The sequence below is a fragment of the Lotus japonicus genome, chromosome 4, assembly GCF_012489685.1.
Source record: "Lotus japonicus ecotype B-129 chromosome 4, LjGifu_v1.2".
In the NCBI taxonomy this organism is placed as follows: Eukaryota; Viridiplantae; Streptophyta; class Magnoliopsida; order Fabales; family Fabaceae; genus Lotus; species Lotus japonicus.
Genome location: NC_080044.1, coordinates 55,063,982 through 55,090,946, shown reverse-complemented (window position 1 = coordinate 55,090,946; position 26,965 = coordinate 55,063,982). Strand labels below are relative to the sequence as shown.

General features: G+C 33.8%; 3 protein-coding genes across 3 annotated transcripts; 1 reads left to right on the top strand and 2 right to left on the bottom strand.

Moving 5' to 3' along the window:
- Window positions 1–2,821: 2,821 nt before the first annotated feature.
- Window positions 2,822–5,974, bottom strand: LOC130712987 (spermidine synthase 1-like). The gene is made up of 9 exons (XM_057562795.1): window positions 5,791–5,974; window positions 5,165–5,241; window positions 4,289–4,411; window positions 4,042–4,146; window positions 3,840–3,912; window positions 3,666–3,737; window positions 3,346–3,544; window positions 3,106–3,232; window positions 2,822–2,899 (listed from the first exon to the last, which is right to left on the bottom strand). The coding sequence occupies exons 1-9, from the start codon at window positions 5,972–5,974 to the stop codon at window positions 2,822–2,824; spliced, it is 1,038 nt and encodes a 345-aa protein (XP_057418778.1).
- Window positions 5,975–7,851: 1,877 nt separating this feature from the next.
- On the bottom strand, window positions 7,852–8,226 carry LOC130712986 (uncharacterized). The gene has a single exon (XM_057562794.1). It carries the CDS (start codon window positions 8,224–8,226, stop codon window positions 7,852–7,854), a length of 375 nt encoding a protein of 124 aa, XP_057418777.1.
- A 4,633-nt stretch (window positions 8,227–12,859) lies between these two features.
- On the top strand, window positions 12,860–16,946 carry LOC130713519 (benzaldehyde dehydrogenase, mitochondrial-like). The gene is made up of 11 exons (XM_057563284.1): window positions 12,860–13,065; window positions 13,176–13,316; window positions 13,705–13,847; window positions 13,930–14,083; window positions 14,180–14,409; window positions 15,094–15,183; window positions 15,515–15,688; window positions 15,777–15,914; window positions 16,015–16,152; window positions 16,252–16,313; window positions 16,496–16,946. The coding sequence occupies exons 1-11, from the start codon at window positions 12,978–12,980 to the stop codon at window positions 16,767–16,769; spliced, it is 1,632 nt and encodes a 543-aa protein (XP_057419267.1). The 5' UTR covers window positions 12,860–12,977; the 3' UTR covers window positions 16,770–16,946.
- The last annotated feature ends 10,019 nt before the right edge of the window (window positions 16,947–26,965 follow it).

Here is a 26,965-nt window from a genome sequence, read left to right as displayed (position 1 = left end):
TTTATTTAAAAACACGTGAAAATAAAGGTATGGAGGGCAAAAGTTAGTGAATGTAGGGAGAAAATGACTAAAAGTGGCATGAAGAAATATCATAGTAATAATTGGTATATTTAGGGTCCGTTTGGTGCGACGTATAGTATAAGGCCTGATAGTATAAGGCCTGATAGTATTAGGCCTGATAGTATAAGCCCTGATAACTTTCTTATACTATCCAGCGTTTGGACATACACTGTATAATTTACCATATCGTTTAAATTAATGCAATTTTATGTTTAATAAAGTATTGAATAATGATATAAAATAAAAATCAAATATGAAGGTGATTATAACGGTGGTGGCGGTGGTGATGGAAGTAGTGGTAGGTTGGTGGTGGTGGTGGCAATGGTGGTAGGTTGGTGTTGGTGGCGGTGGTGGTGACAGTGGAGATAGGTTGGTGGTGGTGGTGGCAGCGATGGTGGTTGTGGTGGTGGTTATGATAGGGTAGTGGTGGTGGTGGTAAGGCGGTGGCGGCTACAGTGGAGGGTGGAGGCAATGGTGGTGGTGGTGGTGGTGGTGGCGATAGGGTGGTGGTTGTGGTGTCGGTGGTGGCAATAGAGTGGTGGCGACGATTATGGTGGTGGTGGCGATAGGGTGGTGGTTGTGGTGGCGGTAGGGCGGCGGTGGTGGGGGTGGCGGCAACATCGGTGGTGGCGGTGGTGGCAGCGATGGTGGTTGTGGTGTTGGCGACGATAGGGTGTGGTGGTGGTAGTAAGGCGGTGGCGGCTTAGTAGGGTGGTGGTGACGGTGGAGGGTGGAGGCAATGGTGGTGGTGGTGGTGGTGGCAATAGGGTGGTGGTTGTGGTGTCGGTGGTGGCGGCGATTATGGTGGTGGTGGCGATAAGGTTGTGGTGGCGGCGATTATGGTGGTGGTGGCGGTAGGGCGGCGACGGTGGTGGTGGTGGCAACACCAGTGGTGACGGTAGGGCGGTGGTGGCGGCGGCGGCGGTGATCGGATGGTGGTGGTGGTGGTGGTGGTGCCAATAGTGGTGTAAGTTGGCAGCAATAGAGGGTGGTGGTGATGGTGACTTATACGTCACAACCTTATCATGCCTTATCCATCACTCACATGATGGATTAAATAATACGTCATTTTAACGTATAAGGGGACTTTGATGGATAAGCTTATACAATACAATGTCATCACCAAACAATGGATAAACTCATAATGTATTGTATAAGCTTATACTATCATGCCTAATACGGCGTGCCAAACGAGCCCTTAGGATCAGAGGCCCAACGGAGATGTGCTAGTAGTGACTCAGTGCATTCAAAAATAAAGAAAGAACGAAATTAAAAGTAAAATGTGTAATTATAAACTCTAAACACATAATGGACTGGGCTCCTCACTCTTGGGTTAACTAAAATATTTCTACTAATGTAGCATTGGATTGGTTCGGGTTTCTTGAGTTTCCAATCATCAAACTCGATACCCGAAGTGATTGAGTGTAGTGAAAAAATTCAAACCGATTCAATGACCCAACCTAACCAACCACAATTGTTTTGGCTTGAGTTGTTTCATAGGGCTTGCGGGTTGGACCGTACCCTCTTACACCCATATTTATTTTTTACACTCCTTTTTTGAGAGAGTCAAGTGATGTTTTTAATAATTTTTTTGTTTGTAAAAAAATCAATGTATTGGTGGTGGATAATGCGCGACTAACAACAAATTTGGAGAAGATTAGAAGAATGTGACTCACAAATGGTTATGAACTTTGGGGAATCTCTGGTCATGATAATGCAACTTCCAGTGATAAAAATTCAATGAGAAATGGTGAATAGCGATGCAGATAACAAACAGTAGATCGAAGCTAGGGTATACAGAGAACACTATGTCTACCAATATGTTCTTGTTCAATGGAAAGTTAACTGTGATTGCAAATTTTTTACAAGATTGATTTTGACAATATATTTTAGTGTTAGGTTCATGAAAAACAAAAAGGAGCATATGGAATTAACTTTGAATTATCTGATTTTTTAGCTTTTAAAAAAAATTCATGGATCGTTTGTTTTTGTGTTGAATTAAATAACATTTGATAAACTTAAGTTTGATCGAATTAAGATTAAAATTATGAATTTAATGGGAATACACTGTCAGTGTAAACTTTGTTTACACAGTCGCCCAATTGAATTCCGCCACATCAGCAAATATATTTTTGTTTTAATTAAAATTTAAGATGAAAGATATTATTTCACTTATATGGCATGTTGTGATTGGTTGTCAGTGTAAAACTGTTTTACACTGACAGTGCATATCCATTAAACTCTAAAATTATAAATTTATATTATAAAAGGAATTAAGTATTAAAAATGAAAGTCATTTGGATAAAATAAAAAGAAATCGGATAAAATGGGTAATTTTGTAAAAACAACACATAACCAATTTTATTTAATAGAAATATATTTACAATCGTACTTTTTATACACAATAAAGTCTTTTTTAGCTGTTAATAATATTGAATTTGTTTAGATGAATTTGAATTTCTGGTATCATGTTTCACCATAAATAACATTAACAAACATATATCATGACAATTTTGGTTGTTCTGAATACAATTTCATTCTCATGGACAATAATATCTTAACCTTGATTCTTAAATTTTTACCTATGTCAGGTAGTAACATTATTCACCCTCTACATGTTTTGTGATTGGAATCAAGAGTGATAATCAAGAAGTCATCTAATACGTTATCAACTTCTCCTTTGATAGTTGAACATGTTTAGTCTTTTATTCAGGATACAACTTGCCTTTTCTTCATGATACATAGTAAAAACTAAAAAGTTTCAAATATTAATTGCAATTCCTTTTGGATCAATAGCCTTGTCTACAAAAGAAGGCAGACAGAATGCAGCAGTATGGATCTGTAGAAACAAAAACAAAAGGCAATAGAGAAATATGTTATTAAGTGAATGTTTGGAATCTCTTCTCTAATTGATTTTGAATCTAGAATAAATTATGAGGAGAAACTTTCAGAATTGATTCTGCTGAAATAGAAGCTGATCCTAACATGTTATAGGAGAGGAAGAGAAATTGTTAATCCTTGAACTAGAATTGCTTCAAAGATTACCTCTGAGTTATAAAACTTAGGAGGTCCTTTTGCTACACCATAATTCTCTGGACTCAGTGGATTTATTGGGTTTTTGAAGTTGACTTGGGGTCCCTCTGTGGAGCAAAGCATGAATCCAATCACTCCACTGTAAAACCAAAGAAAAAAAAACTCTCATTAATAAAAACTTTAAGTTCGATAACACCCCACTTGATAGGGAGAGTTAGAATACATAAAGGTGAAGTTAAATAAGGAAAATGCCTTGCATATGTAGGAACTGTTGTCCAAGCATAGTTAACTGAGCCTTTGAATATCTTCTTGCAATTTGCTATAGTATCAGCAATGACAAAGTTCTTATGCCACAAGCTGTCTGCTGCAGTAGAAAGCACTCCCCCAGGTCGAAGTGCTTTAGCTACTGATTCTAAGAAGCAACTATCTGCAAGCTCTTTTGCAATTGGTCCTACATGACATAAAGTTCTCTTTGTTTTAACTTTTCATTTACTTTTGAGGTAAATATCCATGAAAGTTCTTCTCGGACTATAGTTCTAATTTCAAATTGGAAGGAAAAAAGTTATTTTTACCCATTGGATCGAAAGCATCCAGTATAATAGCATCATAAGTTCCCTTAGGAGCAGATTTGATGAACGCAATTCCTGCATATGTTCGTAAAAAAAATTGGTAAGTACAAACTCATGATACATTATGTAACAACATTTGCAGGGTAAGTTAAAATAACAAATGGGTTAACTTTTTACCATCACCAATATGAACATGGACTCTAGGATCCTTGTAACCAACTGCTATATTCGGGAAATACTTCTTATAAACCTGTATCCTCATAATCAGGGATCGAACCAGAAAAAATGGTAACAAGGTTGATAATTTAACATAGGAATCAAAATCAACATTGACTAATAGGGGAAGTATATGTTTAGGAATGTTAACATAAAGACTCACATCGATCACCATTTTGTCTAGTTCACATATATCAATATGCTCAATAGAAGCATGGCGAGATATTTCTCTAAGAATTCCACCATCTCCCCCTCCAACGAGCAACACCTGAAATGTTCATCAAACATTTGTTAAATAATTTGCACATTAGTTTCTCTCTCTCTCTCTCTCTCTCTCTCTCTCTCTCTCTCTCTCTATATATATATATATATATATATATATGTTCTTTCAAAAATGCTTCTTTTTCCACCTTCTTTGGATTTGGAATGGAGCAGAGTGCAAGGTGGGTGAGCATCTCTTGGTAAGCAAATTCGTCACTCTCGGTCAGCTGAATATAGCCATCAAGAATTGCAACCTTGCCATGGCTGGATGACTGCAAAGACACAAGATCCACCACCCGTCACCGACGGGTGTCGTTTTTCCAAATTGTGATCAAGATTTTATTGAAATGCGATAGGGATAAACATATATACTGATTCATTGATTAATATAGAAAATGACATAAACTATTTATATGTAGCTTTTCTGGGTAGCCCTGCATAATAATGTTGATTTTCTTCATGGAAAGTTCTATATATTCTTTTTCTTCAATAGGAAAATGTTTAATGTTCTAAAGGAAAAGGTTAACAACCAAAGTCTCCTTATCCAAATCCTAGATATTAGACTAGACAACATTCATGAAGACTTATGTATGAAAATACTTAACAGTTGTATTTACTAACAAACACCTCTAACAAAAACTAAATTCAATGTATTTTTGACTCAGCTTTGTTTGGGTTTCTATTAAACTCAATGCTAATTCACGTTAAAATTAATATGAAAAAATCTTGATTTTTCATTTATACGGTCGGATATATGTGTTTTCCCATTTACAACAACACAAACAGAAACCCGAACAAACACCTACACATTTAGATCAACTACTTATTATAAAATGTTAAGCTTTAGTTGGAAATACATAAAGTTACGTTGGATGAGAGTCCTATAGACTTATAGTGGACAATGTAGAAATTCACCCACCCTACACTTAAATATAATTTTTGTTTAGAAGAATTATAACCTTATTTGAAGAAAGATCATTTTCATTTATCATACTTGACAACTACATATGTAATTTTTTTTTTACCTCAAATACAAGAAGCTCTTGGAATTCTGATTTCCCTTGGAATATGATTTTTTCCATCTTATACATGTGTGCTTCACCTGTACAATTGATATTGTGGTAATTAATGGTACAAAATGTTGATAATAAAAATAGTAAATCTTTATTGTTTCTTCGGAAAACAAAAATAATTATTTGTTATACAAAAATAACAACAACAACATAATGCCTATAAAAAAAAAACAACATAATAATAATAGTAATAGTAATAATAATAATAAAAATAATGAGATGATGATGTGAGTGAAAAATTGGTTCTTACACGTCTCTCATTCTTTTCACAAAATGTGTTTCCAAATTTAATCACAAATTTATTTTTTCAAATTAATATCACCTCATTCTTCAAAAAAATTCAACATCAAATTAGTGTTTAAAAAATTTAATGGATCACTAAAATTTTATTGTTATGTTACTTTTCTATAACTAATTCAATAGTTAATTTTTTTAAAGTTTAGTAAAACAACATATGTAAGTTAAAATAAAATCATTTTGAATGTTGTCCAAAAATTATATATAAACCGTACACTTTAGTAAACTTGATGTGAAATCATATAAATCAATTAATTAGTAATAGAAATATAAAAGTGTACCCTGCCATGATTCATCAGCATACCACCCCTGAAATGCATATGTTCCCTTAATCCCTCCTGCATGATTCTCCTTTCCGGCATCAGATGCTGATGCCATAAGGTTTTGAATTTGTTGATCTAAATTATCGTCTTGCACTTCTGATTTACTAGGATACTGGGAAGCAACAATAGTTTCTTTGCCCATGATCTTAGTGCTTTGTGAACTTTGTTTACTGCTTCTTAGTTGATTTCTCTAAAAATTGGAAATGCTCTGCTGGTTATGTGTTTCAACTCTTATATATTGTTATATGGATTTCAAGGCAAGTAATTTTATTTATATATGGTCAAATTATCACTTATGAAATTAACACTTTTATTTTATGTAGTACAATGGCCGAGATTAGTTTCTAAGTTTGGATAGATAAGTCTTTCAAGAGAATGAGTGTCAACACGTAATAAATACAATATAATAAATGCAACCACTATAGTAAGTATTATATCATAAAATATTATATTTTATATATACTTTAAATTTTTTTTTGTTTGCTATATATATACTTTTCATACAAATGTATGATTTTAGTTTTTAATAAAATTTTATTTAGCCAATTTTTTTATTTTTTTATTTTTATAAAGACTCACTTAACTCTTGTTATATTAAAATCATAAATCGAACTATTGAAAGTAAGAGCTAGGGGACATGGGTTGGGTAGGGGAGGTCCAGGGATGAATTCCTGGAGGGTGCAGTTTATCTTTCCAATGTACAAAAAAAACTATATAAAGCAATAGATAATAATGTTGAATAATATTTATTATAAAACACTTAATTAGGAGTATTATCATCTATCTATATACATATATAAATGAGACTTGAAAAAATAGCATTAATCACATTAGCAATAAGAGCATTAAACACATTAAGAAAGGCTACAAAGTCATAAATGAAAAATAATTTGTTACCAACTTTTGAGTTTCTTATAAAAAAATAATTTGTTAAGTTTTAAAATAGTTAGAATTTTAATTATTAATAATAAATTGAGAAAATTTTAATTTTTTTAAACAAAATAAAGAAATATATTTATATGTAAATAGTATTAAAAATTAGATTAATTAAGTAAAAATAATATTTATTAATAAAACTCATTAAGAAAAAAATATTCGAAATCTATCCATCTATATCGATCTTCTATATACATATGTAAAGGAGACTTGAAAATATAGCATTAATCACATTAGCGATAAGAGAATAAAACACACATTAAGCAAGACTACAAAGTCATAAATTAAAAATAATTTGTTACCAACTTTTGAGTTTCTTATAAAAATAATAATTTGTTAAGTATTAATTAAAATAGTTAGAATTTTAATTATTGATAATAAATTAAGAAAAATTTAAATATTTTTTTAACAAAAAAAAGAAATATATTTATATGTAAATAGTATTAAAAATTAGATTAATTAAGTAAAAATAATATTTATTAATAAATATCATTAAGAAAAAATATTTAAAATCTATCTATATCTTCTATAATATATATACATATGTAAAGGAGACTTAAAAATATAGCATTTATAAAAAAATAATTTGTTAAGTATTAATTAAAAATAGTTAGAATTTTAATTATTGATAGTAAATTAAGAAAAATTTAATTTTTTTTTAACAAAACAAAGAAATATATTTATATGTAAACAATATTAAAAATTAGATTAATTAAGTAAAAATAATATTTATTAATAAAAATCATTAAGAAAAAATATTTGAAATCTATCTATATCTTCTATAATATACATATGTAAAGGAGACTTGAAGTCTTGAACCATATCATTAAATACAATAGTAGAAATGAAAAGCCCTTATTTAACTCTTAAAAAAAAAACTCATGACTTTTCATTTTTCATATTTTTTTATACATCGGAAAAGGACAAACAAACAAAACGAAACTACACGATACCAAACATATCCTGCAACAGAATGACTTCCAACTCCGGTGGAGGGGATTTCACCAACACAAGACCTTGGGTAATATCATGACAAGCCCGTTTAGCAAGCCAGTCAGCAATGGCATTACCCTCGCGATGCACCTAAGACAGATCTACACGGCACTGCCGGTCCAAAAGATCGCGGATCTCATGCAAAATTCCAGCTTGAGCATGATGAGCAATGAGGCTGGGCTTCAGAGTATCAACCAGCACCTTACAGTCGGATTCACAAAGGAGCCTACGCGTTCCAGGATTCCACGCCATGTGAAGTCCATCTCGGAGAGCCAGAGATTCAGCGATAAAAGCACTACCATGATTCACAGAACCTAGGATCCACTTTCCTGCAGCATCTCGAATGGATCTACCCCCACCCATCTGATCTCCTTCTGCCCAGTAGCTTCCCTCAACGTTTAACTTCAAGAACTCCGACGACGGGAGCCTCCAACCAACCTTCATCCCGCCATGAGCACTGTCCATGTCATCTGGTTTGATAAAATTGCAGATTCATCATGATCAAGGCACACTCGTCTCCACGCTTGATCCAATGACCACGGTTGAGGATCTATACACACATTACATCTCCATTTCCATACTCCCCACAATCCAGTAAGGAACCGCCGACCATGGTTTCATTTTTCATATTCCTTACTCACTATCTTTAATGATAACAAACCACATTTGCCTTTATAAACAAATTAGACACTCATAAAATGAAAAATGTAATGTTTTCATATATGAACAAATATCGAGAAGAAATATTAATTATTAATAAAATATAAATTATTAATAAATAATTTAGACAAAATAATTTTAAAATTAAAATTTTCGCAATAAGGTGTTTGTATATTATTTGGAAAAAAATTATATAATTTTTTATCTATTATATATTAGTGAAAATGAATTAAAAAGGAGGAAACTAATTACAAAAAACAATTACGTTATTTAACTTTTCTTGAAAGAACTATTAAAGTTACAACTTGTTATAATTTTAAAATTACTTTTTTTTTTGTTGATAAAAGCACAAAAATATGTTGTTACTATTATAACTTATCTGATCAAATATTTCAAACTTACATAATTTTTATAATTTAAAAAAATAAATGAGTTATTAAAAGTAATTCAATGCTAATTATTAAATTTGAGTATGTATTTATTCACACGAAAAAAAAAACTCTAAATTGTCTCAAGATTTTTATAATACTTATATTATTCCTTTAAAGTATTATAATTTTTTGTAATGTTAAAAAATATTGTAAAGAAACTTGTGCATCGCACGAGTATTATATCTAGTTACTCAGTATTTATCAGTTTGCACAAAAAACTATAAAAAAATATAATGTCCGACTGTTTGAGACTAAAGTACTTAGAATACTCTATAAAAAGTTGACCAAAATAAAATCTAAAAAAAAATTAAAGTCAAATATTGACTATTTTAATGTTACTATGGACAAGTACTTATCAATTTTCAAAAAAATAGGATAAGTGTTTATCCTAATATGGAGAAGCATTTGTTGGGAGAAGTCTACCCATTTAATGTGATCTCAAAGTTTCGAAGGATTAGTCTCATGGCTGTCGGCTGTGGGGGATACCTTGGTAAACCAAAAATATTATCATAACTAATTAGTATATGATAATATTTATTATTGAAAAACATTTTAATAAGATATAAAGAGTAATTACTTATCATGTTTGATTTTCCGTAAAGAGTTTTGTAAATGGAAAAAAAAACTCAAATGGGAGAACTAACGCCTCCAAGATGTATATTTTCATGACTCAAACAGAACTAAGGGCACATGGTATACTCACAAAAGTAATGATATTATATAAATATTATATATGGAATATATAAAATATTATATCCTATAATATATAATATTCATTATTGTAAACTAAATCACATAATATATAAACATATTCTTTTGAAATATTGTGATTATAACATCATATATATATATAATATAACATAAAATATCATACAAAATAAGGTTAATGGTCAAATTAATCCTTGATTTTTTAAGCGATTTTGATTTACTCTTTCGATAAAGAAAAATGAAGTTTAGTGGCGGTCATTTTTCTAATGACTGATTGTTATTGACCGTCACTAAACGTCATTTTTTAATTTTTTTTTCCTGTAAAATGACTAAAATCAAACTCACTTACATTAAAAAATTCAAGGAAAATATTAGTGATTTCAAAATGTTATTTCTTTTAGTATCATATAATTTTTTAATTATTTATTTTTTACCAGTTCGACTACGGTTCAATCACGATTGAACTTTTAAATTTTAAACCAGTGCCTCAATTGGTTTGATAACCGATTTAGCTATTTAAAAATTGGAAAATAGTCAAATACCAAACGACTAGAGAAATAATACCCGTGCGTTGCACGGGTTGATTTATAATGTTTTTAAAATTATATATAATTATTATAGTTTTAATAAATATAAATATAAAATATGTTTAATTATAAAATATAATAAATTAAATAATAATGGAGGTGAGACATTCATTGAATAGAATTAGAGTTCTCTAGATCTAAATAATTAATATTACTCAAATTAATAATTGATATTTAAAAAAAATATTGAAACGCAATAAAAATGAGAACAATCTTCTCATTTAGATAATTACATTGGATCACAACAAACCCTTATGTTGTTCTCTACCACACCCTTGATTTACCAAAAAGTTCGTCACAGTGTTTCCCTCACACAATACATGCACCACACCAACACACTGAATTACAAAAATCAGATGATCTATATGATTAAATACATTTTTCAACTTCCATGACCTCCTATCTCCCCTAGACAGTCACCCAACCACTAAGGATGAATCACTCTCAACCACCACATTTGAAAATTTAAATTGCTGGAAAAATAACAAAGCATGTAACACTACTTGAACCTTCGTCAAAAGCTCACAACCATCCAGTTCCTTTTGCAAAGTAACCACAAAACCCCGCAAATACCACTTACCATTGGGTTCCCTTTCGACGCCTCATCCACATTAAACTTCAAAATAGTGGCTGGCGGTTGCTCCCAATACACTGTTCGTGGCATCTTTTGTTTTCGTGGCCATTCGATACGCTCAAAGCCTCTAGCAAACTGTTCCAAATCATATGGACAATCATTCCACTTCCCCTTGACCCACCAAACACACAAACCAAGCAATAGTCTCATATATGTTCAACACAAACAACTTTATTATTAAATACGCATGCATTTCTTTGTAGTAATTGATATTAAATAATTAGCACTGAAGTAGACTTAAAATTTTATTCATTTAAAAAATATAGAAAATCATTATGTGAATTTGAAAGATATGAAATCAAGTAATAAATTTTAATATCTTAAATAAGTTATAAAGACATATTTTTACACATTATATCCACAATAAATTAATTTTAAATTTTAAAATTATAATAAGAAATGATTTTATTAGTGTAAAGAATTATTTATTAAATTTAAACTTATTCAACTTTTGTCATAGTTATTTTACTCCGTTATTCTTTTTCAAGTAATTTCTACTAATATATAATAGATCAAATATTATATTTAAAGAATTTTTTCAACGAATACACACATATTATAGTTAATGGAGCGCCACTTTTTTTTATTTTAAGACAACATTTTCTTAATTATTTTTTAATAAATATTATTTTATTATAATTAATTTTAACTCTCAATATTTTTTTGTGTATCAAGATATTACATAGTTTTATTTTAACTTTCTCCCCTTCAATTTATGATTGACAATTAATATTCTAACATTTTTTAATTAATACTTATAAATATTTTTTTATAAGTAACTGAAATTTATAATTAATAGTTAATACAATTAAAAAAACGGGTTTTTTTTTTATTTAATATATTTTCTATTTTTACTATTTAATATATAGTACAACCATATGATTTAATGTAGTTTATAGTTGATGATTGTTTTCTTGAAATATAGAAATAATAAATGGGTAATGTAAAATAAAAACTCAAAATTTAGTTTATAATTTTATTATTTAGTATAGGTAGCTAAATTAATCTTTATATTTAATTTATTTAATAAAAAATTATTACATAATTTAATTCAAAGGTTACATTATACTGGCATGTGTAAAGTCAAAAAATAAAAAGATTGACATGTTTCAAAAGTTACATTATATTGAATGTTAAATAGAAATTTAATTTGGTTAACTTCATTGTTTAATGTATTTAATACTTATAGCTCAAGTGAGCTTTACATATATATATATAGATTTGAAACTTGTTACAATAGTTTAAAAACCATAAAATCAGTTTTAATTGAGTAAGTTAAAAAAAAGAAGGTAAAAACACTTGAATTCCACTTAATTCTTCAATTCAAGGTTTTCATCTTATGCGCGATATCCAAAAATGGCCCAATCCATCACTATCACTAGTTATATACTGATAATATTTGATTATTTGTAGAGCTAAAGTCCCTGTCCTGGCCCCACTTGTATTTGGTTTCATCTGTTTCTGTTTGTCATGATACCGCTTGTCGATATTTCCTCCAACAAATGGCATCCCAATTTTCCAAGTAACCCCTCCCTTGAGGATAACAAACAAACAAAGCCAAACACTACGTGAAAGGCTAGTATGAATATTCTTAATACTCTATTTTCAACATTTTCTTTTTTCATCAATCAAAACTCACGTAGATTATTAACTTATTCGTGTCATACTTTTAATTTGGTGAAATTTATATAAACTTTAACAAATGAAGAAGAGACATGCTAAAAAAATGTTATTTTTTATGCTTAATTAGAAAATCATAACAAAGAAAAACAACTCTAAACACCCAGAGAGACTTTTAAAATAAGAGTCTCTAAATCAAACTAAGAAATATCAATGAAACGAAAATCTACCACGAAATCTGCAGGAGCATGAGGATTAAAGAGAATATTCCTAGTATTCTTTTTTTCAATTTTATTTGGTAATATAATGATTATAATCTCGGTTGTTTTCCTCAACTCAATGCAATAATAAATTCTCATTATCCTTTTCAAGCCCCACAATTTTGGAGTGTGGACAAAAAATGGCTGAGTGGTCACGTTATTTATATTTCTAAACAACATCATGCGATAACGATGTCTGTTAACAAACGGTGGTAGCAAGTGCACAAACATTGTCATTTTCTTTACAAGCTTCCTTTTCATTGTTATCATCATCACAACAACAAGGAGAAGAAGCAGTGACCACACAGAAGTGATCATGGCTGCTCGCACTCTTTCTTATCTGCTTTCTCGCTCTCGCTCTCTTTCTTCTTCTTCTGGAGCTGCTTCTCTGCTTCCCTCACTTGGTACTCAAACAGTCAAACTCAAACCCCCACTTTCTCTTTATGTGTATTGTGTAACTGTGTGTTGAGATGAGATGTTTATATCTAATGCATTGATGTTTTGTCTCCCCCAGGAGGAAAATCTGGAGGGTGGAGAAACAGTAACAGTCACAGATATAGTACTGCAGCAGAAGTTGAGGAATTGATCACTCCACAAGTTTCAATCAATTACACACAGCATCTCATAAATGGGAAATTTGTGGATGCTGCATCAGGTATGCCCCCAGTTGAAACAATATTTTTTAATTGCATGTTTGGATTATAGTTTCAACACACCAAAACCAAATTGAGGTTTGGGTTAACATCTTTGGAAAAATCATGGTGATGTTGTGTTTGAACATGATTTTGGGGTCTCAATTCATGGACTAGGTTGAGGTTAAGAAAAATGTTAGCTTTTCCCACTGCAATTTCTTTTGATTTCAACCTGCATGAATTGAGTGAAGGTGGAAAAAAGTTTGCTTTTCCCAATTCCCAAATTCATAGAGTGAACCTTGTGTGCTATTTCTTTTGGTTTCATGAAATGAGTGGAGTTGAAAAAATGTTAGCTTTTCCCTATTTCAAATTCATAGAGTGAACCATATCTGCAATTTCTTTTGGTTTCAGGGAAAACTTTTCCAGCCTATGACCCGCGCACAGGGGATGTGATTGCTCATGTTGCTGAAGGCGATGCTGAAGATGTCAACCGTGCGGTGGCAGCAGCTCGCAAGGCCTTTGATGAAGGCCCTTGGCCAAGAATGACTGCTTATGTAGGAATTTTCTGAGCTTCTTACCTCCCTTTCTTGCAAGACTTTGAATTAATTTATGATGATTTATTGATAACTGATTTAGGAAAGAAGTCGGATATTGCTGCGCTTCGCTGATTTGGTTGAGAAGCACAACGATGAGATTGCAGCTCTGGAGACATGGAACAATGGAAAGCCTTATGAACAGGCAGCCAAGGCTGAAGTGCCAATGTTGGTGCGTTTATTTCGCTATTATGCTGGTAGGTTCAGTCACAGCAATTAGATGATAAATGTGTTAATTTGTTTTTTTCATAAATATTTTCTGTTAACCCATCCCAACAACTATTTTTTTACAGGCTGGGCAGATAAAATTCATGGGTTGACTGTCCCTGCTGATGGAAATTATCATGTCCAGACATTGCATGAACCAATTGGTGTAGCAGGACAAATTATACCTTGGAACTTTCCTCTAATTATGTTTGCTTGGAAAGTTGGACCAGCTCTAGCATGTGGTAACACCATTGTCCTTAAGACTGCTGAGCAAACACCGCTAACGGCTCTTGTTGTGGCAAAATTACTTCATGAGGTCAGCTCATGACTCATAACTAATGTTCTTTCTCCCTATGTCCCATACGCATGTACACAGTCACCTATCTAGTCATCAAGGCTTTATCTGAACACTTGTTAGTTGGTCCAACTATTGCTCTAGTGATACTTCGTTCTACTTCTCCCTACAAAAAATACTGAAAAAGCAACGATGCAAAGATAGTTTGCTGCATCAGGATCTAATGATCATGATTTCTTCTTGTGAAAACAGCCTCTTCACCTACAAGGTTAGAAACATAGAATGGTGTGGGTTTTGTGCAGAGGACTGACCTTTTCAATCAAAAAAATTCTACCTACATGTAATGAATTTAAAATTTGGGCATGAAACAGTTTTCTCATAATGTTTGCTTTATCAAAGTCTACTTTGTATATGAATGTTGGACAATGTTCCTTTACCGCACAAAAAAGTGTTATCGGGATGTTTGTTGTATAATTTGTCATGTTTTACCGCTATATTTATTACTGCTCAGCAGTTATGAAATAATGTTGCTGAAGCTGCAAAAAGAAATACAGAAGAATGTTCTGATCTCTAGCCCTTAGTGTTTGACCTAAGTAAACCTCAATTTTCACTTCCGTGTTGATTTTTCGTTCTTGGATTTTGATGACTATTTCATTTGAATTTGTGTTTCCCCTGTTAACATGTAACCTTCTGACTTTTGGGCAGGCTGGTCTTCCCCCAGGTGTTCTGAACATAGTTTCCGGGTATGGTCCGACTGTTGGTGCACCTCTTGCAAGTCACATGGATGTGGACAAGGTATATTAGCAACCAAGTCTTAGGCTTCTCTTGTATGGAATCTACAGTTTTGTAAAGCATCAAGAATGAACCTGGCTTGATGTTAAATATGGCTATATTCTAATCTTGAGTGTCCAAAGATTATATTTGTTAGCATTATCGGTCAAAATCCCATCAAACATTGATACTGTGGCATGTTATGTTAGAACAGTGTCATACATTTGTTTATGGTTTGTATATCCTTCAGCTTATCTTATGCATAGTGATAGACTGATAGTCTAGTAAGACTCAACCATTTATATCAACATATCTTATAGAAGTTCAATGTCTTTTTACTTCTATTTTTTTGCAGCTAGCATTCACTGGATCAACTGATACTGGAAAAGTTGTACTTGGATTGGCTGCAAAAAGTAATCTTAAGCCAGTGACATTGGAGCTTGGAGGGAAATCACCTTTCATAGTATGTGAGGATGCTGATGTTGACAAGGCTGTTGAGCTTGCACACTTCGCTCTGTTCTTTAATCAGGTTTGCTCAACCAGTTTCCACCACTTCGTTGAAACTTGATTATCCAAATGTTAAGAAGAAGCTCATACCTTATGTTGAATGCTTTCAGGGGCAATGTTGCTGTGCTGGGTCTCGAACCTTTGTACATGAGCGTGTCTATGATGAGTTCTTGGAGAAATCAAAGAAACGGGCTTTGAGGCGTGTTGTTGGTGATCCGTTCAAAAAGGGTGTTGAACAAGGTCCTCAGGTAAAAATCAAATTGTTGAGTATCCATAGAAGTTAACATTTGACAGAACATCGCATTCTTGATAAAAATAACACTTTTGTGACCCATGCTAAAATCCCAGATTGATACAGAACAATTCGAGAAAATTCTTAGGTACATCAAATCTGGAATTGAAAGCAATGCCACCCTTGAGTGTGGCGGTGATCGATTGGGGTCAAAAGGCTTCTATGTCCAGCCAACCGTCTTCTCAAATGTTCAGGTACTGATTATTTTTATTTTGTCACAAGTGTTTTGGTTTGTAGAAATGCAATAAGTTTCTACATTGGAGCATTTTCTAACACATGCTAATAATGATTAGGATGATATGCTGATAGCACAAGATGAAATCTTTGGCCCTGTTCAGACCATTTTCAAATTCAAGTGAGTAAAATTTGAATCCCCAACTGTTTGTTTCTCATTAGTCATTACTAAAATTTCAATATGGATGCAATTCTGTTCCAAACCAAGTTTCAATCAAATAAATAAATGGAGATAGATGTTTATGGAAAACTAGTATGGCAACATTACTTGGACTTTTGCTAATATCTTTTACTTTGTACTAGGGAAATTGATGAAGTAATTCGACGGGCAAATTCAACGCGGTATGGTCTAGCGGCTGGTGTGTTCACCCAGAACTTGGCCACTGCCAACACTTTGATGAGGGCACTGAGAGCTGGAACTGTGTGGATCAATTGCTTTGATGTGTTTGATGCTGCAATTCCTTTTGGTGGTTACAAGATGAGTGGGATTGGAAGGGAGAAAGGGATCTACAGTCTTCTCAACTACCTTCAGGTGAAAGCTGTTGTCACACCATTGAAGAATCCTGCGTGGCTGTAAATAAACTCAGCTTTGTATCTTGTCCGTTGAACAATAAAAAGTAACAGTACCAAAGTACCCCATTTGTAATTGTGAAAGGTTTTGGATACTCTCACATCACATACTAAATTGTCATGTTATAACATAAAGGACTAAAAAACAGCTATATAATATGACAAACTATTATGGAGTTCATTACTTCTGATTTTACATCTCTCCCTCATTATATGATATTATTAAAAAGTCACAGAAGAAAACCTACCCAAGAAAGACCAGTCCAGCAATATAACAAAGCTTTGTTTGCTAGATGATGTGAGCTTTCGTCCAGAAAAAGAAAAAAAAGATTGTGTGTTTTCATCTGATTTGTTGACACAAGAGTCCAAAAATTTAAGAATTTGCTGACAGTGGAAACTTCTAGTAAACTCCATCTATGCTCAAAAGAATGTGGCAATTAACCTTAGCCAAATTGAAGAACTTTCTTCACCTTTGGACTCCTTGAACATTGAGCACAATGAGCAGTGTCCATTGAACCAAAATATCTGAGAAAAGGCACCGACCAATTTTTAAACACAAACAAAGACATTGGGCCCATTTTGTTTGTGGTATAACAGGCTATCCTAGCGTCCTTCCATCATATGAATATGATGTTAAAAAATCAAGCACGATAATTATTCAAAGCCAATAAAATGAGAGGAATTTGTCCAAAAACAAAAAAAAAATTAGAGAATAAAGTCACAGGAGGAAGAAGCAACAACCAAGAAATATTATAAAAAGAAGTCTCACATTGATAGAAACTAGAAAGGTCATATCTAGAGAGTGTTTGTCAAAGATAGCAGAAAGATAGAAGAGAGAAAGAAAAATCTATTTCTGTTTTTCAACCTTAATTTTCTTTATTACTCAATAGGATACTTATACAATATAAACCCTCACACTTTGACAGCTATACAGGTCACGTGACACCTCAACAAACTAACAACTTTGACTAACAAACTAATCACAAGTTTAACAGACTAATTACAATTCAATTATATATCTAACACCCTCCCTTAAACTAAACTTGTTCTATTAACAAGTCAGTTTACAGCACTAGCACTACACATGCCCAGTTCCTTTCTAAACTTCACAAAAGCTTCAACCTTCAAAGGCTTAGTCATTATATCTGAAACTTGTTCTTCTGTGCCACAATGAATCAATTCAATCTTCCCATTTCTAACCAAATCCCTTAAGAAATGGTACCTCACATCAATGTATTTACTTCGGCCATGAAACACAGGGTTCTTGGACAATTTAATAGCTGAGTTGTTGTCACAGTAAATGGTGGAACACCCGCTTTGAGAGAAGCCTAAAGTGACAAGAATTCTCCTAAGCCAAATGCACTAGCAAGCACATAAAGCTGCAGAGATGAATTCAGCTTCAGTGGTAGAGAGACTTACCACTGCTTGCTTCTTCGAAATCCAAGCAACAGACCCTGTTCCTAGCAGAAAAACATATCCAGATGTGCCCCTTCTATCATCTAAATCCCCAGCATAATCACTGTCTGAAAATGAAATCATCTTGTCATCTCCTTTGCTGCTATACAATATACCCAAATCTGTTGTTCCCTTCACATACCTCATAATCCTTTTCACTGCTTGAAGATGTAACTCTGTAGGATTCTCCATGAAACGACTCACCAGACAAACAGAAAACATAAGATCAGGGCGAGTAGCAGTGAGATACATCAAGCTGCCCACCATTCGCTTATAATGGGTAGCATCCACTTCCATTCCTCCTCCTTGCTTAGTAAGCTTTGTACCAGGAACAACTGGACTATTCACTAGATGAGAATCATTCATGCCAAATCTGTCTAAGACTTCTCGAGCATATTTACCTTGGCTAATGAAAATCCCAGCAGAATTCTGAATCACTTCCACCCCAAGGAAATAACTCATCCGACCCAGATCACTCATGTCAAATTCTTGCTGCATAGAACTCTTAAATGAGACAAACATGGATTCACTATTTCCTGTGAATATCAGATCATCCACATAAAGACTAATGATCAAGACAGAACCATCTTCACCATTTTTAACAAACAATGTGTGTTCAGAGGGGCACTTGATGAAACCCTCCCTTTGAAAGTAAGATTCAATCTTACTATACCATGCCTGAGGTGCTTGTCTAAGGCCATAAAGTGCTTTGCTAAGCCTATAAACTTTGTGCTCTTCTCCCTTTTTCTGATAGCCAAGTGGTTGCTCAACAAAGACAGTTTCTGTTAACTCCCCATGAAGGAAGGCACTTTTTACATCGAACTGAAACACACTCCAACCTTGAACAGCAGCAATAGCAAGAATAGTTCTAATTGTATTCCATCTAGCCACAGGAGCAAAGACCTCAGTAAAATCCCACCCTCAAGCTGTGCATATCCTTTTGCGACCAGCCTAGCCTTGTACTTTTCCACCTCCCCTTTTTCATTATACTTTGTCTTGTAAACCCACTTAACACCAATAGACTTGGCCCCTGTTGGAAGAGTAACAAGTGTCCAGGTGTGATTCTTCTCAATTGACTCAATTTCTAAGTCCATTGCCTTTCTCCATTTCTCACTTTTAACAGCCTCTTGAAATGTGAATGGATCTGGTGTGGCAGCAAACACAGACAAATTAAAAGCTTCATCTTCTAACTCTTCACCAGTAACATATTCCCTCATCCAATTAGGAGGTGTAACATTTATTTTCATTCTCCCTCTCACCTCATCCTCCTCTGTCAGATTTCTGAAGTCCTCATTATAATCAGAAGAAGAAATACCTGCAGCATTTGAGAAAGTTCCTACTTCTTGTGAAACTTGTGCAGATGTGGGAATAGGATCTGAATTAGTAGTGAAAGTGGAATTTGGAGCAGTTGCACTTATATCTTCTAATACACTTTGATCTTCACCCATATCTACTAACCCAGAATTATCTTCTTTTCCTTTATCCCAATCCCACTTACTAGCTTCACTAAAGACAACATCTCTGCTGATAATGATTTTCTGAGCTATTGGATCATAAAGCCTATAAGCCTTTGATTCCTCACTCACTCCCAAAAGCACACATTTAACACTTCTATCATCAAGCTTTTTCCTCAAATGCTCAGGGATATGCACATGTGCAATGCAGCCAAAAATCCGGAAGAAATGTACTGATGGCTTGATCCCACTCCAGATTTCTTCTGGAGTAAAGTCTTTCACAGCTATGGTAGGACTTCTATTCTGCACATAAACTGCCCAGCTCACTGCTTCTGGCCAAAACTTCTTAGGAACCTCCTTTTCAGATAGCATGCTTCTAACCATGTTCATTATTGTCCTATTCTTCCTCTCAGCTACCCCATTCTGTTGAGGGGTATAAGAAGTAGTAAGTTGTCTCTTAATTCCATGATCAGAGCAAAACTGTTCAAAAACCTTGGATGTGAACTCGCCTCCCCTATCGGTTCTCAAACAACCAATCAACTTTCCACTTTCCTTTTCAGTCACGGCTTTGAATTTCTTAAAAGAATCTAGAGTAGAAGATTTTTCACTCAAGAAGTAAACCCATGTCTTTCTACAAAGATCATCAATGAAGGTAATGAAATACCTTTTACAGCTATTAGATTCAGGATTGATCGGTCCACATATATTAGCATGGACAAGCTGCAATTTCTGAGAAGCCCTCCAAGTGCTCTTCTGTGAAAAAGAGTCTCTATGTTGCTTTCCTTTGGTGCAGCTCTCACAAACACTCTCCAACTCTTGTATCGCTGGCAAACCCTTTACCATAGATTTCTGAGAGAGAACCTTCAGTCCATTCACTCCCAAATGACCATACCTCTTGTGCCACAAAAAAGTGGTATCTTCATTGGTCATTTTCAAACATTTAGGAAAAACAATTTTGGCAAGTACTCCAAACATTCGATTAGATGACATCTTGGACTGAATAATCAAGCCCTTCTCATCATGATAAACTCGACACCATCCTCTACGAAACACTACATCTAACCCTTTTTCTTGTAGCTGGCCTACACTGAGCAAGTTATTCATCAACTCAGGCAGAAAATAGACTCCAGAAATCACTTGTGTCAAACCCCCAATTTGAAGTTTGATAACCCCTTGCCATGAACATTCACTCTTGAATCATCTCCCAGTTTCACAGTAGTATTAAAAGACTCATCTAACTCATGGAACCATTCTTTTACACCACACATGTGGTTGCTACAGCCAGAGTCAAGATACCATACCTTTCTCTCAGGAGGACTCTCTTTCGCTTCTAACTTTGCCATCAAGAGCAATTCTTCTGTGTCTTCTTGAACCTCTGCATAGTTGGCTCCTTCTTCCCAGCTTGGGCACTCATACTGAAAGCGTCCAAGCTTATGACACTTATAACACTCGATACTTTACTTGTTGAAAGAAGATCTTCCACGGCCACGACCCCTATTGCCTCGACCCCTGTTTCTTCCTCACCTCTTGCAGAGTTGCTGCCAGAAACCTTCAAAGCTTGCTCTTCCTCTCTGTACCCCTTTATTCTCTATTCATGGACAAGAAGACTGCTTTGGAGTTGATCCACAGTGAGAGTACTTACATTGTTTAATTCTTCAATAGAACAAACAACATAATTGAACTTTTCAGTCATGGATCGCAAGATCTTTTCAACGATTACTGTCTCAGTCTGAGTTTCACCTTGAATCTGCATCTTGTTGGCGATAGCTAGGGTTCTGGAGAAGTAATCGTTAACTGATTCTCCATCTTTCATCCCAAGAACTTCAAATTCTCTCCTCAGAGCTTGCAATTGTGCCCTTCTAACCTTGGTTGATCCAAAATACTTGGACTTCATTTACTCCCATATGTCTTTGGCAGTGTTCTTGCAGAGGATCGTCTCCATGATGCTTCGATCAATGGCCTGGAATAGGTAATTTTTGGCCTTGAGATCCTTCAACTTGCCTTCCTCATGAGCCTTCCTCTGTTCTGGGGTAGGATTCTGTGTTGGAAGCTCTGGTATTCCCACTTCAATCAAACTCCAATATTCGTTTGATCTGAGCAAGTTCTCCATCAACATAGCCCAATGATCATAGTACCCATCAAACTTTGGGACTGAAGGTTGAAGAAAACCATCTTTATCTCCCATGGTGATCAATTTCTCTCACTTTCCTCACACACACACTCTCTTTTCTTGAACGAAACTGCGGTTTCTTGGTTCAGGCCCCTTTGGAGCTCTGATACCAAATGTCAGAGATAGCAGAAAGATAGAAGAGAGAAAGAAAAATCTATTTCTGTTTTTCAACCTTAATTTTCTTTATTACTCAATAGGATACTTATACAATATAAACCCTCACACTTTGACAGTTATACAGGTCACGTGACACCTCAACAAACTAACAACTTTGACTAACAAACTAATTACAAGTTTAACAGACTAATTACAATTCAATTATATATCTAACAGTGTTTTCACAAAGTCATGTAAACAACTTCCCTTACCTACCCATAACAGAGATGGAAAATGTTACACGAACATTCACATTTTATTGATATTCAACTGACATATATTTTAGCTGTAGTTTTTAGCGGCTACCAAAAATATGCTGCAACTGCAGCCAAAAAAACCGTTGTTGAAAGCTTTCACTAGCACATGTGTCGATTGTTTGTAGAGTAGTTGATGATTTGGATGTTTGAATTATTTTTATAGTTTATTTGCATGCAGTTTTAATATATTATTTAGGATATTTTGATCATTTTAGACCACTTTAGAATTATTTCATGCATTCTACTATTTTTATGTGGCTTTAAGTATTTTTTTTGTATTTTTTTATGATATTTATAGATTCCATTAAGGTAATCTATTTTATTAGCTTTTAAAGAAGTTGTTAACTTTTTCTATATTTTAGGTAATCTATTTTTTTATTAGCTTTTTAATTATTTTTCTTTATTGTTATTGTTATTTTAGAAGATGTCGAAACAAGGAGCAAATCAAGGGAGAGAGATAAGAATTTCGTAGTTGTGAACAATCTGGATTTCTTTGCGCCGGTTTTGGACCAATTTCCTATTGCATCTCGTGCAGACGCGCCAAGGAAGCAACTACTAGAATATTTTGCGCCAATTTTGTGCAAGATCCTTCACGAAATGTGCGTAAAATAATAGCAAGACTCTATTTAAGTGTCTTTTTTTTAACCTAGTTTAGGTATCTTTTTCGACGTGAAACATTGGAGAGCTACGTTTTTTGGTTTTGCTTAGAATTTTACGTGATTCAATTCATTGACAAGATATTGAGATTTGGCTTTGATTTTGATTTGCTTTCATGAATATGTCAGGCTAAACCCTTTTTGTGTTAGGAATTTGATTAGTTTTCTTTCCTATGATGTATTGAACCTGAAATCTCACTTATAGTTAGGATTTCTTTGGTATTCTTGAACTTAATCTCTATTTTAATTCAATCTATTGCGCTGAGATTGTTTTGCTACGTTCTATTCAATTGGGAAATTGGAAGACTATGAAACTGGCGAGGAGTTGAGCAAGGGTCTTTAGGAATAAAGGTAATGAATTGTGCGCTGGCGTTTTCTTGAATTGAATGTGATTTATCTTTAATTAATTAGGATTAGGTACTAAGGAATTAGCTATCGTTAATTAATTAGAAGAGACACTCATGCAACTATTGGTAAGTGGACATCTAAGTTAATTAAGCACCTTGAATATTAAATTAATGAATCCTTAATTATAAGTTATAACTGAATTGGGGAAATGCATGAGGAGGGTTAACGAAATAATATCCCTAGCGCGTTTTAAACTTGAATTTATTTCAATTATAATCTTGCTCTCGTTTGGGTTTTATCACTTTCTAAGTTACAACCATCAATCTAATAGTCCTTGAGGGTTAGCTCAAGTGGTAAGAGCTAGAGACATAAGGGTTAAGGAGGGGAAGGTCCAGGGTTCGAATCCGGGAAGAGAAATTTGAAGGGATTTTCTAACTTATTAACAACTAACCACTAACATTTGCTTATAAAAAAAAACCATCAATCTAATATATTTCTCTTTTATTTTTCGTTTTTTTCGTCCTTACAAAGTGAAATTGGTTATGATAAAAGCATAGTTATAAAACTCGGACCGACCGGTTGAACTGGGAACCGAACCCCTTACCGGTCCGAGCCATTAATCAGATCGGTCAAGCAATCAAACCGGTTTATACCGGTTTTGGACCGGCCGGTTCGGGGGATAAACCGGAGACTCAGCCGTTTTTTTGATGGACCGGTCAGTCTTTTTTTTTTTTGCCTTTTTTTTGTCAAAACAGTTTTTAATGGTCAAACTGTAATTAATTTACATTCAATGTTAATTATTTGGTCAAATGATATTCAATTGAGAGTTATTTAAAAAAATTGTCATAGCTAGGACTTGAACACATGACCTAGAGGGAAAAAAGCTAATCCAAATTTCCGCTACAACACTGCTTCTTGTTAGGAAAAATGCATATTATTTTATATATATAATATACTAAGGTTATATTTTAAATTATTATAACTTTTTAATATAAACCGAGTCAAGCAATCGAACTAATGACCCAGTGGTTGAACCATTGACTCATTGACCCAGTGCCTCGACCGAGTCAATCACCGATCCGAATATGATAACACTGAATAAAAGTAAACTATTACAATCTCTGAGATTTAATAAATTAAAATCCCGGACGACACATCAGTAGTGAATGTCCTCCTATAATTACTCATTGACAATTATTAACTGAAACGCTTTGAAACGTTTTCAAGTGTGAAATGTGCTAGTAGCAAGTTAGTAGTTTCCTCCAAACTATAATCCGAAATTCGGATCAACGTGGCAGTCCCAGAAGCTAAGAAAGTTATTATAATCATTATTAACGCGTGGATTATACTACATGATCATGACACTGACACTGATTGTTATGGGTTGGTGATTTTCCAACCTTACTCAAGCATGAAGTGGAAGCAGTACAATTAGTTTGAAAGTGGCAACGAGATTTATAACAAAACCGCATGGGGAAAATTACAAAAAAATAGAATTTGTATCACGCACGTAAGATAACGTAAGTTTTGGATTTGTGTACTTAATTATTTGCAATATTATTACCTATAAAAATGACAGCTCCCAGCTTGCATCTGTCGTAATCAAAATATTTTAATTTGTGTTTTAGAACAATGAAAAAACAAAATCAATTATTTTATTTTTGTTGAATTCCATGTCAAAAAATTTCTACAAATTAAACGCGCGTCTTAACCACAGAGAGACCATGACTTCTCCTATTTTTTCTTTATTTTAATTAAGATTTGGGAGGGCCAACATTTTTCCTTGTCGTATAGTAATTATATATTATTGTTTCTTCAGTTTAATTAATTGTGATCTAGAAAGGAAACGCGTTAGATTAGGCATGATGCCATTGGTCCACATCATGCTTCAATCTTTTTCGTCAATGTCATAATTTGATTCGCAAATATAATTCAAGAAGCATTTGCATGGATTTGTGACCACAATTAAGATTTGAAGTGGGAAATACAGACTTTGTAACGAACAAACAGATTTGTTGATGCAAGTGATAATGACCTATACGCATTCAAGTTTGACCACCATGTAGATTTCAGTAATAAAATTGAGGAAAATTAGAAATACTCAATCATATAATTAGTCTATATATACATAATCCTACAAACAAATCCTTAGTTTTCTTCTTTTGCATGTACATCCTGTGTTAGTTGATCTTTGCTTAATTTATGCAGTTTCTTTTTGGCTCCATTGTGTTTATGTAAATTAAACTCAAAAATCTTACTAAACTATATATATAAAGAACATTTTGGCAGGAGAGAGTATAATTCTTCAACGGTTAAAGTTATAGTATTCTAAAATCTAAAGGGTATTTCTAGAATTGTGAAAACCCACTTGAAAACATGGTTTGAAAAGTCTAGGGGTATTATATATTGCCTAAAAAAAAAACTAATTTATTAATAATCAAGAGAAAAGTACAACCCATAAAAAAAGAGACGAGAAATTAAGAATCCACATAACCTCTTCCATAGAAGAGTGATCCAACAGAGTATCATTTCCATATTGTCAAACGTGATTGCTCAAATTTGAAACCCTTACAAGCTAAGAAGTGGTATGATAAACAAGGACAAATCCACTTAGGGTGAAGAGGGGCTGTACCAATATTTTTCATTTTTAATTTGAACACCAATATACTCTAGGTGCCTACTAGGGTGGACCATTTATATTTTGGTCGACTGATCGATTAACCACTAGTTAAAAACTCTTAGATTTAAGATTCTAGCTATAAATATTTTTTGTATCTGTGGATAGGATTGGAAGAGTTGTAAAATGGTACAAAGGTAAATAAACTTAATCGCTCAGCTCTCTCCACCCCACCACCATCCCTTTTCCTTTTGCAACCATTGTTTGCACTGCCTCCACCGACCACCAACTCCATAATCTCTCTCTTCCTTTGTGGTTTGGTCCAAATCTGGTGGTGGTGGTGGTGTTTTGTTTAGTTCAGATTTAGATTTGATGGTGGTGTTGGTCCCAACGATAGGAGGCTATTGTTGAATCGATGTTGCATCCCCTCTTGACAACATTTCTTTCTCTTCGCTGGTTGAATTCATTGGCGTTGCTCCAGCAATGACCGACGACAGCCCTGCACCCTCGAGCTCTCACTAAAATCTGTCTTCGCTTATAAAATTAGAAAGGGAGAAAAGAGTAGGTCGTAGAGTTCCGACGTGATGGCGACACCATCTCCTTTCCTCCCTCCCCACCGTCGATGCTGCACAAAGAGAAGATTAATCTCCTTCACAATCACCCTTCAATTTCTTCATTCAAATCTTCAAATCCCAACTGGGTTATGAGTCAAGGTGTGGTTTGGGAAGAAACCCAGAATGGCAAACACCTGGATAGCAAAGAAGGAGAACTTGAATCGCGATGCACAACCTCCATGATAATCTTGATGAAGATCTGCATTTGAATGATCCTAAAAACAACATATTTGAAATAAGAAATTTTGACCTCAACCAAGAATAGATCTAAAATAAGAAATTGAAACAAAGAAACTTCTGACTTGAAGATAATATAGTAATGTCAATCTCAACCAAGAACGGATATGAAGAATTGAATAAAAAACTCATTTAATCTGCAGTAACTGAGGGTGGATGAAGGTTAGATGATGAAGATGTGTTAGCGGTCATAATTTCGACCTCAACCAAGAATGAATTTGATTTAATCTACACCCACA

Excerpts from the sequence above, each read along its gene's own strand:
- LOC130712987 (XM_057562795.1), bottom strand. The coding sequence starts at position 5,974 with ATGGGCAAAGAAACTATTGTTGCTTCCCAGTATCCTAGTAAATCAGAA. Across the intron at positions 3,913-4,041 it reads TAGACAAAATGGTGATCGAT|GTTTATAAGAAGTATTTCCC; the intron begins GTGAGTCTTTAT and ends ATGAGGATACAG. Across the intron at positions 3,233-3,345 it reads ACAGTTCCTACATATGCAAG|TGGAGTGATTGGATTCATGC; the intron begins GCATTTTCCTTA and ends TTGGTTTTACAG.
- LOC130712986 (XM_057562794.1), bottom strand. The coding sequence starts at position 8,226 with ATGGACAGTGCTCATGGCGGGATGAAGGTTGGTTGGAGGCTCCCGTCG.
- LOC130713519 (XM_057563284.1), top strand. The coding sequence starts at position 12,978 with ATGGCTGCTCGCACTCTTTCTTATCTGCTTTCTCGCTCTCGCTCTCTT. Across the intron at positions 13,317-13,704 it reads ATTTGTGGATGCTGCATCAG|GGAAAACTTTTCCAGCCTAT; the intron begins GTATGCCCCCAG and ends TTTTGGTTTCAG. Across the intron at positions 13,848-13,929 it reads GGCCAAGAATGACTGCTTAT|GAAAGAAGTCGGATATTGCT; the intron begins GTAGGAATTTTC and ends TAACTGATTTAG.